General features: G+C 48.0%; 1 protein-coding gene across 1 annotated transcript; it reads right to left on the bottom strand.

The window, feature by feature from the left end:
- Positions 1-201: 201 nt before the first annotated feature.
- On the bottom strand, positions 202-14972 carry LOC149356022 (uncharacterized). The gene is made up of 4 exons (XM_089584078.1): positions 14824-14972; positions 13517-13630; positions 12878-13017; positions 202-1949 (listed from the first exon to the last, which is right to left on the bottom strand). The coding sequence occupies exons 2-4, from the start codon at positions 13577-13579 to the stop codon at positions 1802-1804; spliced, it is 351 nt and encodes a 116-aa protein (XP_089440204.1). The 5' UTR covers positions 13580-13630; positions 14824-14972; the 3' UTR covers positions 202-1801.
- Between the last annotated feature and the right edge of the window lie 467 nt (positions 14973-15439).

Here is a 15439-nt window from a genome sequence, read left to right as displayed (position 1 = left end):
GCAGCACACAGATCGGCAGCAATGTCTTTCTCTACTCTTTTGCTGCATTGAACTCAACGTGTGAGAAGGGCACCCCTGGGGTGGGAAGACAGACAAACCAATGGCAAAGTCCTGTACACTCCGAAGGAACCTACAGGACGTCCGACAAAACAGTGGAGAGAAAGACAGGCAGAAATTATGAGAAACAAACGACACAAGGGAGTCATTTCAAAGCCACTTTATACCCGAGAAAAACGAAATAACAGAACAAAAATATGCCAACGAATAACCTAAACTTTTACATTTAAAATCTCCTGCTTATACTTCGCTTCCCGATGCACTCCCTAATTAAACCTCACACCTGCACAGCGGGTTAATGCAACACAAAAGCAGGACGGAAGAAATCATTACATCATTACATTACATCATTATATCATTGCATTACATCAACAAACAATAATTGCTAGCTCGAATAAATATCTATTCAAGATCAGATGCTTTATGTCAAGAACTAATCTTTCGAGGGCTTCTGTGCAGAGCCACCCAGTGCCGCGGTGTGCATGTCGCCGTGGCATGCCAGAAGGCGCACGTCCACTTCAGTCAAGCAAGGCGTTCGAAACTTCTCCTGAATGCAGCTGGTAAGGTATACCAAACAGAGAAGGAACAGCAAACTGTGGTTCCAATGGCCGAACATCCTGAAACGATACTGTTTCATTGTTGCCGTAGTCCAGGTAAACGACTTCATACTGATAGCCATAGGGTGAAGCCCTCTCAACTCTAACTCGGTAGAACTCTCCATCCTCTGAGAGGCGGCAACAGACATGATCTCCGTGCTGCGGGCTGAAGGTCGAGTCTGGCGCTGTTGCGGAGTAATAGTTCACAAGTTTCTGCTGGAATGTGTACAGCTCCTCGACGGTAATCCTCACAAGCTGACCAAAGAAGCTATTTGGGGGCGTGACGTTTGTGACCAACTTTCTCCACTGGACCCACGGTCGGTGGCTGTGCCTTAGCTGTGCTGACAGGCTGGCTGCTTGCAAGGGCAGACTTTAGCGTCCTGACTACAGACTTCAGTGGGTCCCCAACAAAGATCTGAGCAGAGTGCGTGCTGTCGGGAAGGACGCCGACAATCGAGACGCTCGCTTCCGTGTCCAGGACTAGACTTTCCATCACGGCCATCAGCTGGTCTGAATTTTGGGGTGGGCAAGTAAATCCATCCAAGGTCAACTTGGTTGCATAGGTGGGCTGCAATGTGTATTTGAAGTCCAGCTGTAGGAGTTCAGAGATGTCCACTGCTGCGGTGTCTGTGTAATCTGCAATCCAGACCTCCGTCTGAAGGCCTGGCTTGATCACTTCATCTCACTACCATATCCGCTGGTACCTGCAGGCAACAGCAGAGCCTGGAGCAATGTCCGTGAGTGTCATCCAACGCCGAATGCGAGTTCGAATTGCAACAAAACGGCGACAATAACCCGAGATTAAATCAAAATTCATACACGACGGGGGCTCTGCACCGCTAACATATCGTAATGCATGCATAGTGTCACATGGAATTTGCGTCAGTTGTGCACACCTTATTTCGCTGAGTTGACGTATAAAGCAAGAATACGCCTTAATTATCCATCATTTAAGAATAAAGAATAGAATCGCACTACACTACTACAAAGTTATGGAGCAACATTGCACATATTAACAAATTAAAATTCAAATGTCAAAACTAATAATCGAATTTCCATAATACTAATTGATAACAATGTCGGCACCGGTCCAGGAGCGACGCTGCTGGCTTTCGTTGGGGTAGTGGCGTTCCCGTTCGAATCCTCGTTTACCTGCGCCACAGGGACATGCCGCGAGGCACGCTTCCCGTGTAACAGCGGATTCGAAGGCAGTCTACGCCGTCGGTGGTGAGCATTATCTCGTCCAAGACTCCGGAGGGGTGCAGTGGACGTAGGCTTTGCCGCTGCCGATATCCGCTGCGCATATCAAGTAAGAAAAATAAACAACGTAGCAAATACACGTGCAATTCGCGCTATTAATGCGTTGGCATGAGAGGGGTCTGTGCAGGTGGAAATGGCGACCGACGTCTGTCAGTAGCCAACCCGCCACGGTGGCAACCTGCCCACTGGACTACGAACGGAATTACTGTACTGCCTTTGATATGACGAACCATAGTATGGCACCTCTGATATAACGACATTTCGTGTGTTAACCTCGGATATACAGACCCTTACTATGCCACCTTAAATATCAAATCCTTTCATGTGTTAACCTCGGGTATAACGAACTATCATGTGTCTGTCAACCTCAGATATAACGATTTAACACATTCAAACGAGCCATTGAGGGTCGCCTAAGATGTTATTTTTATTCGACAGAAATGGAGATCAGGGCAACAGCTTAGCTGCGAGCCTGCTATGGGAACTGCATTTTCAGTGCGGGCATGTGTATCGTCTTCCTACACGTCTTGATGCTTCAGCGGCTTTTGCTTCGATCAGATCTGGATAACGTTCGAACAGAAGCTGTGTGCATGAAGGGAAGCATGGTAACGCTTCTCACGTCGTACAGCCAGCGCAGTCTAGCGGCGTGCGGGGTTGACAGCTACCCCAGTTCGAAAAGTGGGGGCCCGCCTGCCTCACGTTCAGCCGTCCTCTCCAACAGCGACAACCGGGAGTGCTCTGCCGCGGAAGAAATGCATGAAACTGCTTGAGCACATTGTAGTCTTACAGCTGACAAATCACTACATTTCATCACTATTCGAACTCTCTGTTGTCTCTGACTCTGGCGGGCAGTGCTTACAGTGCAAAACGCTGCAGTGAAGTGCAAAGTGCAAAATGCAGGAGATCATTGCTATCAAAGGACCGCCACGCGACAACCTGGCACAATGGCCACTCAGCACTCCCAACCGCCTCTGTTCGCTCAAACCACACCAGAGAACAGGATCGGCGAGGCGGGTTGTGTCTGATAATCTTAGGGTGACAACTGCTAGGGACGCATGCACGGATCAGCGCGCATAAGCGCTCAGATAGCGAAGACTATCCGGAAAGGCACGCAGTTCCGTGTTCTCTTTCGGAAAGGTTTTGACTGAGCACAGCCGAAACCGCATGCAGCTCCCGCTGGTGTTTTGCTGCCACAGCACCACACTTAAGACCATCGCGTGCGCCAAGTGTAGTGGCGTCAGTTTTCCGGACATTTGTATGAAGACTGTGACGCGACTGCTTGTCGTACGGCATCTTACAAGTGCTTGTCAAGTTGGAGGCTAGATTGCAGCACGGATTCGAACCGATGACATATGCACCTTCAACTGTATGCAGTCCCAGACTTTTGTATCAAAAATATGATGCTACTGTTCGTCGCACAGCGTTGCTGGTGGTTTCATACATGTATGTGTAAGTGTGGGTGTCCCAGACAAACAAACGTTTACGTGCAGAGTCCACGACACGCAAGCTCTGCCAACCTCATCACCACCGTGCAGTGACAACACAGTTATAAAGTGTGTGGTCTGGTGCGAAACGAATACTCAAATACAGAAAGTCGTAGAAAGCAACTTTAATGCATGTACAAACAATACACATAAACAATGCGCCCAGAGAGAGTAATGCTTTCACATTCCCACACATAAGCAGTCTGTCTGCCGAATTTTTTGAGCACTACTTTCATACGGTAAATGCCGCTTTGCTTATGCACTGCTACTTTTATGTTAGTGGCCGACGCAGCGGCAATAAATGTGTGGCTAGTGTTAACGAAATGAACACATAGCCAAGGCACTTCAGGGTGGGCTGTCGCGCATGCCATTGCAGAATGGGCAAAAAGCGGCAGAGGCCAAAATATATTGCCCTGAAGGTGTGGAAGTCCCAGCTTCTCCTGCGCAACCTATCAGAAGTGCTCATTACTCCCAGCAATACGGTTTCGGCGGCAGATAGGCGCTGCCTTTCATGTGTCTTTCCCACCAGAGGAAACTGTCCATGCAGTATTTGGACATACCTCGCGTTTGATGGGGCGCAGGCGAAATCTGTGAATTCAAACAAATGATATTTGTTTCATAGGCGCAAGGAGATTCCTTCCAGAAAGTTCGAGTCGTTAGGTGCTTGAGTGGAATATAGTTTCATCAATATGTTTTTGAATCTTGCTGAGGATTCGCCCGGCATTTCCACCCGCATCGAGTTAAGTCAACGTGCACTCGCACCAATCCCTGTGACGTCACCAAGCACATAGATAGTTCACGCAAACAACTAATGCATTCCGGCGACGCCAATGCCATCGGGAATGTGAGAGTAAAGGTTGACCTGTTTACATCAAGGTGCAATTCACTGCTGCCGCAGAAAGAGACAGAAAATGCCGTACGAAATCTTTTGAAATTACTAAAAGGGGCTGTGAAATACTGCTTGCAGGGATGCCGCCTATACTTCCGCTGATTCTTTGTCATATAGATGGGCTCTCAACTAGAATTACAGGAGTCGACGTATAGGAACCGGAGTTATTCAATGAACGAATTTCAAAACACAGGAAAACAAAATACTGCTCCCCCCCCCACTCGATTTTCGTGGTGCTTTTCATTTTAATTTTACTTTCCCAGTGACGACATCGGGTGGGACCAGTCAAAACAGCCTATCTGAGAATGTCGCGGAAGTTTGCACACCGTGGCTGCCTGTTCCATCGAAATCATTCTTGCTGAGGCTGCCAGCGTCGTTTCCATGGTTACAACAGCGATGTGAACGCCCAGCGATGCGTCACCGTCACGTCGACGGCGGAGAAGAGAAAACATTCATTATGGCCTTCCGCGACTTATCCGAACTCGAGCGCACGATACTGCTAAAGGAGTGATGAAGTGCGCGAGATGCGTTTTAGCATAGCGCGTACTGCTACGTCCACCGCTTGCTGCGTACCGACCGTTGCCACTGCCCAATGTTGACGGGAACGCGGCGTAATCTGGAGCCGCCGCCCGGTGATCCCACACAAGCTAACGATGCGCACTGGTAAATGTGAAACGAAAGCCTTTTTGTCTTTGTGTCCCTCCTTGAGACCAAAACGAACGCTTGTAGAATGCAATGCATCGGTCATATCGATTTCGCCAAGGTGTTCTCAGATACACAGAGTAGCTTTAAGTGCTGTGTGCTTGGTCATAGATGCATGTGTACAGAGAAGAGCAAAGCCCTTGGATGCACAACAATAGATAGAGCCTCTGGTGGTGCGTTTTTTGTTTTGCTTGCTTTGCAGTACGGTTACCCAAGGCAAACATGTTGGCCTTGCTGATCTAATATAAAACCCTGAAAACATGACAAGACGTATCTTCATCTATTAACACAGTTTGCAGTATATTTACTGTTTGTCTAATCAAAAAGCTCCCACGTGATGATTGGTTGGTTGGTTTATGGGGTTTAACGTCCCAAAGCGACTGAGGCTATGAGAGACGCCGTAGTGGAGGGCTCCGGAAATTTCGACCACCTGGGGTTCTTTAACGTGCACTGACATTGCACAGTACACGGGCCTCAAATTTCTCCTCCAAAGAAATTCAACCGCCGCGGCCGGGATCGAACCCGCGTCTTTCGGGCCAGCAGCCGAGCACCAGAGCCACTGAGCCACCGCGGCGGCCTCCCACGTGATGATGTCACAGCCACTGAAAAAAACTGCCACTGTGTGCCGACACCGTTAGCCCCGTGATTTTGTTTTTGCGAGCTAATTCAAACAACCAAAACAGGAATATTCGGGATACGATAGATCATAATAACTCCAATATAACTCAATCTATGCAACCAACAGGTAAAACCATGCGCTGAAAATGTGTTTCGGGGCCGCTTTAATGCTGGGAACTGGTGTTTTGAGATTATTTTCATGATTACTAGGCAAGAGCACTATTTCAAAGGCAAAAAAAAACGTTCACGCAAAAACTGAGTCTCCACTTTTTAAATGTGAAGCACGCCTTCTACTGCATAATTGTTTGGCATGATCAACAAATGCGCTGGGTAGGCCATCCTTCAGCAGGCTTGGCTACACGAAAACTGGAGTACTTTTCGATCTACCCTGCCTGTATGTGACACAGGTGTGGCATGTATGTGGCTTTTCCCTGAACAAACCAACCTATGGGCGTTGTTCTTAATGTATGCCCAGAGACTTCGTGCGCACAGCAGACATGAATGCCGGTGCTGAATACGAAAGTTTACCAAATGGCACTTAACTTCACAGTACCATGGTAGCCATGGAATTTAAAATTTAACTACTTGAGGCTGTTTCCCGCCGTTCAGATTAGCATTCCTACGACCCGCATCCGCGCAGCTGCACGATTCAAGACACCGAAGAAAAGGTCCGGGAGCTGCAGGGTTCGCTTTTAAGCAGCGTAGTCGGACATTTACGGCTGCTATAAGTTATTAAGAAGTTGCGCAGCCATGAGGATAGGCCTTCTTTGCGCCCATTTCAGATTTTGAACATCGGCTGTGTCATGAATACCCCACAAAAGGCGGATAACGAAACCCTGTGGCCTAGGATATTTTAGCCAGCCCTGTACGTGGTGAAATTTACATTAAGTTTGCAGCTCTCTCAACATTAGCGTATGAGTCCCAAAGGTGTGCATCTATACCTATTTTCATGGCAATAGCACATCGACTTCACATACAAGGTTTTTCGTATCTCTTGCTATATTTCAGTCAACATGTAATATCGGCAGTAAATATCAACGGGACGTGGGTGTATGAAAAAAAAATATATCGATGCGATCATGCAAGGCATTCATCCTTAATAATCAATGTATTAAGCAGTACGCTCTATTGGGAAAAAAAAGTAACTGATCCCCCATAAATTTCTGAAACGTGCGGCATTGCATGTGGAAAGCTGGTATAATCTAACAATTCCTTCCTGAATCAATTCTTGGTGCCGAGACCGTTGTGCATGAAAGGAGGGGGGGGGAGGTCCGTTACTTCTGTTTAGGATAGTACATGAACTTTCCGCTGGTAACACTAGCAGGCGACTGGACAACCAGCTAGAGATCCATAAATGTTTTTGCCAGAACAAAATTCTGCTGCCACAAAGCAATAATATTCAAGAGTAGTCTCCTGTGCTGAAGGCATTATTACGTTAAGAATGAGGCGTACGAGAAAGGCTAGTAGTATTGCTAAAACCTGCAAGCTTTTTTTCTTATTCTCCCCATATGCGTTCGGGTTGGTGAAGAACACACAATTTTAATTTGGAAAAACATTTGGAAACCGAACTCTCAAGAGCACTTTTTGACATTCTTTTAGCGCATTGGTGCCTCACTGCAAGATTGGAAGGATAAACAATTTTTGTTCCGGATATGCTTGTCTGATCAATCTAACAGTGCATTTAAAACAGTGATAAGCAGAGTGGTTATTTTTGTGGCCTTTTTTATGAACTACAGCCTGTAGCCACCACATTAAGAAACATTGATGCAACGCCTGATGCTACGTGGGTTCTGACGGTCTTGACAAAAACGATTTTTGTCAAGATGTTCACATTCAATGTTTCTGTGTGTTTTAAGAGACCTCACCATCACCAATCGCTGCACCTCATCTTGTAAACCACGATGTCCTTTAACCTCAGCGGTCCTCCTAACCCCACAAAGCCCAAGCGCCCAACCCCACAACAGCCCAACAAGGCTCTAGCATGAAAAAACGCTACAAGGTTCAGTTTCCAACAGCCCCATGTGCGAATATGGAGATTCAGGCACCCTCCGCTCCTTCAAGGTCTCATCGACACTTCGGCTAGTTGCTCCGCATCCACTGTGGACTGATGGGCTGGGTTAATTGGTATATTCATACAGGAGGGGTCAAACACTGCATCAGGAAGGCCAAATTCTGCTCTGGTGAGGAAACGAGTTGTCGTTTTTCCATCAATGAGCATTTGTTGAGTGGTTGAACATTTACGAGGTCAGCCTCATTGGTCCTCCGATTTGTATGCGAGGATCAGGAAGTGCTCAAGCCTGGTTGTTTGGTTCCATCTGTAAGCAATTGCATGATGCAATTCTACGTTCGGCGCCCAGACGGCGGCAGTCGTCTCATCAGACGGCGCACACGTGACGTCTGGCCAGGTGCGTTAACACTACAGTGCCTACATCGTCGCCTTCCTATTCTCCTTCCCCTCTTCCCGACGCCATCTGGATGCCGTTTTCGACTGCGGTGTTTTTGTGAGTGCGGCGCAGCGCCTAAGCAACGCGGACGACGGGAAACGCAGTGTGTGGTGCGCGAGCGTAGTGAGAGGACGTGTACGGGACAGTGCGAACCTTTAAGTCTGAGGAGCGCAAAGAAGAATTGAGTTGCATGTTTAGTATAGCCCTTGGTTATTTTCAATACCTTGTGTGTGCGTTGATTTTCTTACACACTGCCCCCTCCTCCCGTTTTTGATATGTAACGCATCAGAACTCTAACATATCAGAAGAGGGATAAACGACCAACACGATCTGGAGAAAACTGAGAAGTAGATGAAGATGCAGGAGCGTGTGCGGCAGCGCAACGAGAGCACGACGGCATACTTCCACTCGAAGGTTCGCCTCTGTCGGGAGGCCAATCTCGAATTTTGCGACACCTGTGAGCAAGTGTTGACTGCCTTACGTTCAAGACAACTGTGCACGATGCTACTAGGACGCACCCACGAAGACGATCTCCTCCACGACAGCATGGAGTTTGAGCGCGCTGTTCGTGGGCGGGAGCTGAGATTGGCCGTACGCACGAGAAGAGGCCTTTCAGCGCGACCACCACTAGAAACCCAACAAGACTTCCTTCATGGAAGAGCACCTACGAGCCGCCGAGCAAGGACTCGAGACCACCCCTGATGGACAAAAAATGTGAGACAAAGTGCTACAACTGCGGCCGCTTCGCATACATCTCCCGCGGCTGCCCGGACGAAAGGCGTGAAATTCGATGTTTGCGTTGCGCTAAAAGCGGCCGCACTCAGCGTCACTGTTATGAAAAAAATAAAGCAACGATACCAACACAGTGACTGACTCCGAAGGGGAGGAAATTGCTCCGGGAGCGCTACTCAAGCTAGTGACATGGAATGGGACCATGACCATCGTAGGCATGAATGATAACGGGAGCTGCAGGTGCCTCTTGCGCGCGTCGGCGGCGCCACACTGCGGTGAAGTTGTGGAAAAAAAGTCACAGTGCTCTACGGTTTTGGCACCCAAAGCATCCCGTCCGCAAGAGCGACTTGAAGGTGTTGCGCCGACTTGTAATTTGACGTCATCACAGGCAAAAACATTACAATTATTGTTGTCCCCGACGATACATTGCAACTTGACTTAATCATGGGCATACTTATACAGAACTGCCATACATAGCTTACGGAAGGCTTGTTGGTTGCCTCCGCTTTTGGCTCCAACAAGAATGCCCATTTTCCCATTTAGAGCTGGTCAATGAGGTGAAGTTTCGTGTGCGTACTACTGGCAAGAGTGTTCTGCAACCTAACACAATCAACTGGATCTCACTGTCAACAGCTTCTGGACTTTCTGTGCCGGTTTTTCTTGGTACCTTTGCGAACGAAATCCTTCTTGAAATGAAAGACGGAGATACCTACATGCCGGTTTTTACGAGCGGAGACCTAAAAGTAGTTATCAGAAAAGGACACCAATTCGGGCGCATAAGAGAGGTCGACGTAGTTGGTGTACCTATGCCAACAATACCTACGCCAACAACCTATGCCAACAATTTCAGCGAGCTTGCCTGCACTCCCATCCTGAAAATGGACATTAAGGAGGTCCCTGAAGTTCGTCTATGGCGGTTAGGTCGTACAAAATGAATGCCACGGAGCGAGAGACGATTCGCGAAATCATCGCAGGGTGGAAGCGAGAGGGGATGGTTAGCTAGACTTGTACACATTTCTCCAGCCCCGTCCTTCTCGTACAAAAGAAAAAGTGCAAAAACGTTTGGTCGCATATTACCGGCACTTGAACGCACAGACAATAAAAGAAAGGTACCCCCTTCCCACCATCGACAAGCAATTCGAGAAACTGTCCGGAGCTGAACTGTATACAGTGTTGGATCTCGCCCACGGCTATCTACAGGTGCCGCTGACTGAAGGGAATATGAAAACCGCCTTCAGAACCCCTGATGAGATAGGAGAATTCGAGATAATGACTTTTGGGCTGAGTAACGCACCATCCGTTTTTCAGCGTCTCGTGAATCGCTTGTTGTCACCTTTAAGAGATACAATTGCGAAGTACTACCTAGACAATGTGCTCATTCCAGCGAGAGACTGGGACAAGTGGTTCGAGAACCTGCGCCGAGGTCTTGATTCCTTCAAAAAAGTGAATCTGACCCAACGACTCAGCAAGTGCGCATTCGGGAAGGATACCGTGGAAATTTTGGGCTTCCGCCTCAAAAAGGAAACGGCGCGACCTGTTGAGGCCGAGGTGCCGGCGGTCGCCCTGTTCCCAATTCCGAACGAGCAGCGACGATTCCTGGAGCTAAGGAGATTCTTCCGAGGTATGCCCTCATAGCTGAACCTCTCACCAAGCACACTAAGTAAGACGAAAAATTTGTGTGCAGTGTCGAGCAGGAGATTGGTTTCTGGTTTATGGGGGTTTAACATCCCGAAGCAACTCAGGCACTGTGGGACACCGTAGTGGTCCTACCGTAGTGGAGGGCTCTGGAAATTTCGACCACCTGGAGTTCTTTAACGTGCACTGACATCGCACAGTACACAGCCCTTTGGAATTTCGCTTCCATCGAAATTCGACCGCCACGGCCGGGATCGTACCCGCATCTTTCGGGCCAGCAGCCGAGCGCCTTAACCACTGGGCAACCGCGGCGGCCTTGAGAAGTTTGCAGAAACTTGAATCAAGACTCACGAGGGAACCAATTCTATAGCTGTACGATCCGAATTCAGGTATAGAGTTGCATTCAGACGCGTGTTCTAACGGTTTGGTAGGGATGCTTCTTCAAAAGAAAGAAAAGTGACATCTTGTATACTGCGTAAGCAAAAAGATCATGGACGCGGAAAGGAACTACCGCTAATCAAAGCTCTAACTGACGCCTCTCGTTTGGCCAGGGGATCGTCTGAAACCCCTGCTGCTGGGAATCCGAGTTACAATCGTAACCGACTGTTAGGCTTTAGTCTGACAATCGCAGAGGACTCAGAGAACTGAGCAGAGAACGTGCAGAGTACTCAGAAACCCTACATACGGCTCAATCCAGGAATTCAAGTTTTCAATCAAGCATCGTGCTGGAACGCAAATGCTTGACGTTGACTCCCTCCGCCGAGGCACTGTGAAGCACCTCAAGACACGATGGACTCCCTGATTGAAGGCAGGTTTGATGTATCACGTGAAACCCTGCCGACCAAGTAAATGCTCTTCAGAGGGGAGATGAAGAATTGCGAGAACTTATAATTGTTCTGGAGAACCCTGAGAGCGCTCGTACCAAAAAAGAGAGGATGAAAGTAAAAGGCTACAGCGTTAGATCAGGCAGGCTAGTGAGAGAACTCGAACAAGACCGAGGAACTAAGCTCTAACTAAGCTCTAACTAAGGAACTAAGCTCGTACTATCCAAGTGTGAGCGGAAGGTATTTCTGCTACAGCCTCATGATTTGATGGAAAATATCGCTATCGACACAACGGTCTCCAAAATTCAAGAAAACTTTTGGTTCTCGTGAATGAGTAATAACGTCAGAGAGCATATTTCTCATTGTTTCCAGTGTATTTACAGCAAGGCACCTACCAGCAGTAGAGCAGCCCAGGTAGCACAGAAACATTGCGATAATGTTACATTTTTGTTACGCTCAAATGTTATTTCAATGTCCTTAATGTCCTTTTTTTCTAATGTTTTTGTAATGTTACATATAAATGTTCGAATAACTTTCCCCAAACATTCATAAAACATGTAAACAACATAAATGGAAGTTTCTCGAAAATGGTGAAGCAGCCCCGCTAATCCACGATAGCACAGTACGTGCCCGCCCTTTCGTACTGTATACGCTTCATCTGTCCTCCAAACCTCACTAAGCCCTGACATCCCATTTAATACCGGCTAATTCCTCCAACAGCACTCCTAAGCTAGCCTCACTTGATAAGGTTCTTGCATTAAACGTTGCCAGGTTCAGTTTCCAATGGCGGCCACTCCGGAGCCAGAGATTCTTAGCACCCTCCGCTGCGTCACAGATCTGACCGCCGCTGTGGTCAGTTGCTCCGCAGCCGCTGGGGACTGAGGGCTGAGGGTTAATTGGTTTGTTCATAGAAGGTTGCGGCCAAGTACTACACTACGGTGGCCAAATCCTGTTCTGATAATAGAAGTGCGTTGTCGGTTCAGGTCACCGAGATCAGGCCACACTCCAGGCCTGGTTATGCAAATTCCATCGGCACTCAGAGATTTTTTTATCCGATGGAGAACTGCGTGGCACTGGGATTTGAACCCTGGTCCTCTTGCACGCCAGGCGGATGTTCTACCTCTACACCATCGCAGCATCTTATTGTTCTACGTCCGTCATCTTTTTGTGGTGTTTTTGCCAAGTTGCCGCACGAACTAGCTCAAACGTCAGCATTACTCCATATATACTCATTTATATGGCTGCTGACTCAAATATAAGCTTAGTAAGTGAGCTTATTCAAGCGAGTAGTGACGCTCTATGCAGATGCATTATGGAACTAACGCCAAGCTTATCAGAAGAATCAAGAAAATATCGAGATAGCATAACATCAATCAGTACTTAAAATCACAACTTCTGCTCTGTGCCAATTTTTGTGGTGGTATTACGTGTTTATTGTGGGCAAGTTTGGGAAAAAGGAAATGGTTGACATCTATAATTGTACACCAGCAGGAGGCATACAGCGCATCCCGCAACTTATGGAAGGCATACCTATTGTCGGATCTAAGTAAGAGAGTCACGTATACCCGGAATCAAACATGAAGCCGAAATTTAAGTTATTCACGGAATGGAAAAGAAAAAGCGCACGAGAGCTTACTCCAAGCCAGAGCTCCATCGCAGGGCTTCGGTGGTGAACTGCAGTGGTGCCGCCGCTGGACTCCTCGTTCCTGTCATTTCGGCGTCGTGTAGCTCCAGGTCGAACACTACGGTCACCACCGCAACGTCGGCGGACCCAGCCTGCGCTGTTTGCAAAGGAGAATAGAGTATGGGAAGAAAAAACTGGCCCTATACATTTCGCCTCTCGTCGAAGCAAAACAGTGAAAGCAATGGCACCACAGTGCTTTGCACGTGGGCATCCACTTCCGACACACCTTGGCTACCGTATGCGCAACCCGTTCAGCAGCATGTAAACGCGACAGTTTTAGGTTGCGGCGCGTACAACTGCCCCACGATCCCAAAACGCTTAGCCAGGGGTTATCTAAGGAGCCTTGCCACTTACGGGTAATGGGCAATAAAGGTGATCAACTCAAAGCCAAAAGGTGGCGAGGAGAGTGTACAAGTTGCGTTTTATTCCCGTTAGAGGACAGATGCACACTATTAAATGTATGTCAGCTTAGACCCAAGTGTGAAACCCATCGGTGCATAGCCTAGAGGTTAGCCATTTGTGCTCGCGTTTCTCGCGGTAGCAGTGGTCGAAGCGTCAAACAGTGGGAAAGGAAGGTTGGCCTCTCCTCACCATCGAACGTTGTGCCGCCAGCGAGCCATGCGTCGCTTGGATATCGTCCCAGTGGCATTCCATGTCCAGCCTTTCTGCCGGCGGCAAGCTGCAGCGCAGGCATAGTGACTGCTCCTGCTGGGAGGTTCAACAAAAGAGCATGAGCGAGCACAGAGGGAAACAAATGGCTTTTATCTGAAGCCACATGAGACCCACTTCTATTCTGACAGTACAAACAGTAAAGCATAAATGTCTATGCTTTACAGGAGGTGAGATCAGCACCCGAAATACAAATAACAGCATGCATTAGTGCGCTTGACACACAGAAAGAAGCGGTCAACTCAGACTGAAGAGCGTGGGTGAAGCGGTTAATACTGCTGTCACACGGGCACTTTCGATCGCGATCGGTCTCGAGCGCGGTTGAAGTTTCAAGCGCGATCGAGATGGACAGCTGCTACACGTATCCACTCGATCGCGATCAACTAGTTGAAATGCTACATACGAGATGGCGCTGCTTGTACTATCAACATCACCATTGAATTTTTAATAAATTTATAATAACAATAGTTAATAAAACTTTCTTGTGAAAATATCAAACTGTGAGCAGAAAAAGCACCTTAATTACTTTCTGCTTCAACCAGCAGTGGACTCGATAGCGAACAGCAGCTTAACAACGCTCGGTGCACGCGTGAATGGTAGCGCCATCTAGTGACAAGGCGCCAAAGCACATCAACGCTGAGATGAAGTTTTCTTCCGTAATTACTGGTAGCTAGGGTCAGTGCATTGCAAGCCTTTTTTTCGTTCCAAGAAGAAAAACTGCAAATAGTAGAAAATGTAACAACTGACTAAAAGCAAGACAACTACTTCGCCAGGTGTCGCTCTTGCGAGGTAAACACACTGCATTTAGTTAGGCCTAAGAGCTTGAAAATCGCCAAATTATCTGACAAACAAGGGCTAGTTGTCGCTTAAATCTCTACGCGTGGGCGAGAGTGTGCGAAATAAAAGCGAACCGCTACCATTTGAGCGAGCATCGCGTCGAAGAATCCAGCGGTGACATGTGTTTATTCCGAAGCGGGCGAGCAGGGCGCCGCCATCTTGTCAACGCATCCCCTCGATCGTGCTCCATGTGCTCGAGCAGGATCGAGGTCGATCGCGATTGAATTCGCCGTGTAGCAACGCCGGATCTGCATCGAGTTCGATCGACTCGATCGCGATCGAAAGTGCCCGTGTGACAGCAGTATAACACAGCCACCGCTAGGCGTGCACATGACTATTACCGCGGAACACCAGTTCCAGTCGATCTAAACGCGTGGCTTGGAATTGCCCACCTTGATATTGACGACTTCGGTATGGCTGGAATATCGTCGCGGCTGCGCCACGGCCACCCAGCGACGCCGCTCGTGACTGGCCCTCAAAGAACCCAGGGAGTGCTGCAAGGTACTTGCCGAGGCCGTGCCTTCGCAAAACCAACGTTGGCAAAACTGACCTCAGGAAGTACGTCACGACTACGCACCGAACACCAGAGGACGCAAACACGAAAATAAATGTTCTTATATTAAAGCACACAAACTTTTGTTGCTAAATAATTATGTTATGCTTCAACGCCACTGTTTTAACATATATATGAAGAGGCAATTTATTGAAAAACGTTCCAAAGTCTTTTAGTTTTGTTTTTTTCGACCGTCGTCGGCACTGTCATTTGGAGGAAGGAAAGTTTTCCTTCCTCCATGCCATAGAGTTTCTTACTATTACTATAGTGCCTAAAATACTATTACCTAGAGGCCTTTCCTTCCTCCATGCCTAGAGGGAAAGCTGGCGGCGCTGCACTTCAGCCACCATTATAGTGAACTAGAATACTATCGCCACCATGGACGCTCAAAGCATCATGGGGCGGTAAGCTACTTGTTGCGGCACAGTCGTAATGTTTTGGAAACACGGAGTGGC

This window comes from Amblyomma mixtum, chromosome 3, assembly GCF_055824585.1.
Source record: "Amblyomma mixtum isolate Tamu chromosome 3, ASM5582458v1, whole genome shotgun sequence".
NCBI classification, from domain to species: domain Eukaryota; kingdom Metazoa; phylum Arthropoda; class Arachnida; order Ixodida; family Ixodidae; genus Amblyomma; species Amblyomma mixtum.
Note: the sequence above shows the minus strand (reverse complement) of the source record. Positions and strands in the feature narration are given on the sequence as shown.

What these genes read in the sequence shown, in the direction of transcription:
- LOC149356022 (XM_089584078.1), bottom strand. Translation starts at nt 13,579, where the DNA reads ATGGAATGCCACTGGGACGATATCCAAGCGACGCATGGCTCGCTGGCG. An exon ending in TGGCGGCACAACGTTCGATG is followed by an intron (nt 13,018 to 13,516) that starts GTGAGGAGAGGC and finishes CAAACAGCGCAG; the next exon opens with GCTGGGTCCGCCGACGTTGC. An exon ending in CGATGGAGCTCTGGCTTGGA is followed by an intron (nt 1,950 to 12,877) that starts GTAAGCTCTCGT and finishes TGATATGCGCAG; the next exon opens with CGGATATCGGCAGCGGCAAA.